The following is a 1,510-nucleotide window of genomic DNA, read 5'->3' as shown; positions in this document are numbered from 1 at the left end:
CACGATACGTCCTGCCTACACGATCCGTCCTGTCCTGCCTACACGATCCGTCCTGTCCTGCCTACACGATCCGTCCTGTCCTGCCTACACGATCCGTCCTGTCCTGTCTACACGATCCGTCCTGCCTACACGATCCGTCCTGTCCTGCCTACACGATCCGTCCTGCCTACACGATCCGATCTGCCTACACGATCCGTCCTGCCTACACGATCCGTCCTGCCTACACGATCCATACACTGATCCAGAACTGTGTACTGACATCTGTGTACCAGGCATAGGCGACATTATTATTGAGTGATCAACATGTAATCTTTTTTTTAATTTATTTTTTATTTTTAACTATTGTTTACGCCAGGCTATGAATTACGAAGTGTTTACGTGGTGGCCAATCCAAAAATATAAAGGAGTTGTTACATTAACATTTGATTACATGTGGAATGGGAACTCTTTTTGACCAAGGGAAAGTCAAAGCATTTAAAAAAATAAAAAATAAAACATTTGCAAGACAAATACAGGGCCCAGGCCAGTAAAATCATAATCATAACAAGCCTAAAATCATGTTTCATTTTATTGTTACACGTTACATTAACATGCTACATTAACATGTTACATTATCATGTTACATTGTTAATGTAGTGTTAATGTAACATGTTAATGTAACATGTTAATGTAACATGTTACATTAACATGTTACATTAACGTGTTACATCAACATGATAATGTAACATGTTACATTAACATGTTACATTAACGTGTTACATCAACATGATAATGTAACATGTTAATGTAACATGTTACATTAACATGTTACATTATCATGTTACATTATCATGTTAGTGTAACATATTACATTGACATGTCACATTAACAATGTAACATGTTACATTGTTAATGTTACATTATCATGTTACATTATCATGTTAATGTAACATGTTACATTAACATGTTACATTAACACGTTACATTATCACGTTACATTAACATGCACTTGTTTGAAATCAGCCAAAGTTGCATTTTTACGCGGGGGGGGCAATTTATTTTGCTGCACAAAATTGCATATTTCCATGCAAAATAATGCGGGGCTCGCATGATTTTTGTTGCTTAAAGTCACAAATATCTTAACAGTAAGTTGAAAAATGTTGTGTTTACTTTACACTAGGCAGCCATTTCCCCTGTTGCCATGGTAATGTTATGAAGTGACGCAATTGCACAACAAGAAAAACACATTCCTTTTTTCCTTAAACCGCAGTTGTTCCAAGTGCAATTTAATATCCCATAAATATCCCAGATATTCTATTGAATTTTTAAAGAAAATGTGCCGCATAATCAAGGATTTTTGCAACAAATCTTGCGCATGCGCAGGACGGATCGTGCAGCCTCGTAAAACACAATTAGCATCTTGCGCATGCGCATACACTGGGTCTGTGTGTACTGGGTCTGTGTGTATTGGGTCTGTGTGTGTTGGGTCTGTGTGTATTGGGTCTGTGTGTATTGGGTCTGTGTGTATTGG

At 37.5% G+C, this 1,510-nt stretch overlaps 1 protein-coding gene across 1 annotated transcript in view; it reads left to right on the top strand.

Annotated features, from left to right (window-relative positions):
• The window catches only part of LOC117950770 (excitatory amino acid transporter 5-like), a 1,903-nt gene extending 1,625 nt beyond the window's left edge, over window positions 1–278 (top strand). Inside the window, exon 4 of the mRNA XM_034882109.1 lies at window positions 273–278. Coding sequence (XP_034738000.1) covers window positions 273–278 — 6 coding nt within the window. The remainder of the gene's footprint in view (window positions 1–272) is intronic.
• The last annotated feature ends 1,232 nt before the right edge of the window (window positions 279–1,510 follow it).

The sequence above is a fragment of the Etheostoma cragini genome, chromosome 9 (assembly GCF_013103735.1).
Source record: "Etheostoma cragini isolate CJK2018 chromosome 9, CSU_Ecrag_1.0, whole genome shotgun sequence".
NCBI classification, from domain to species: domain Eukaryota; kingdom Metazoa; phylum Chordata; class Actinopteri; order Perciformes; family Percidae; genus Etheostoma; species Etheostoma cragini.
The sequence above is the reverse complement of the archived record's forward strand: the minus strand, read 5'-3'. Positions and strand labels throughout refer to the sequence as shown.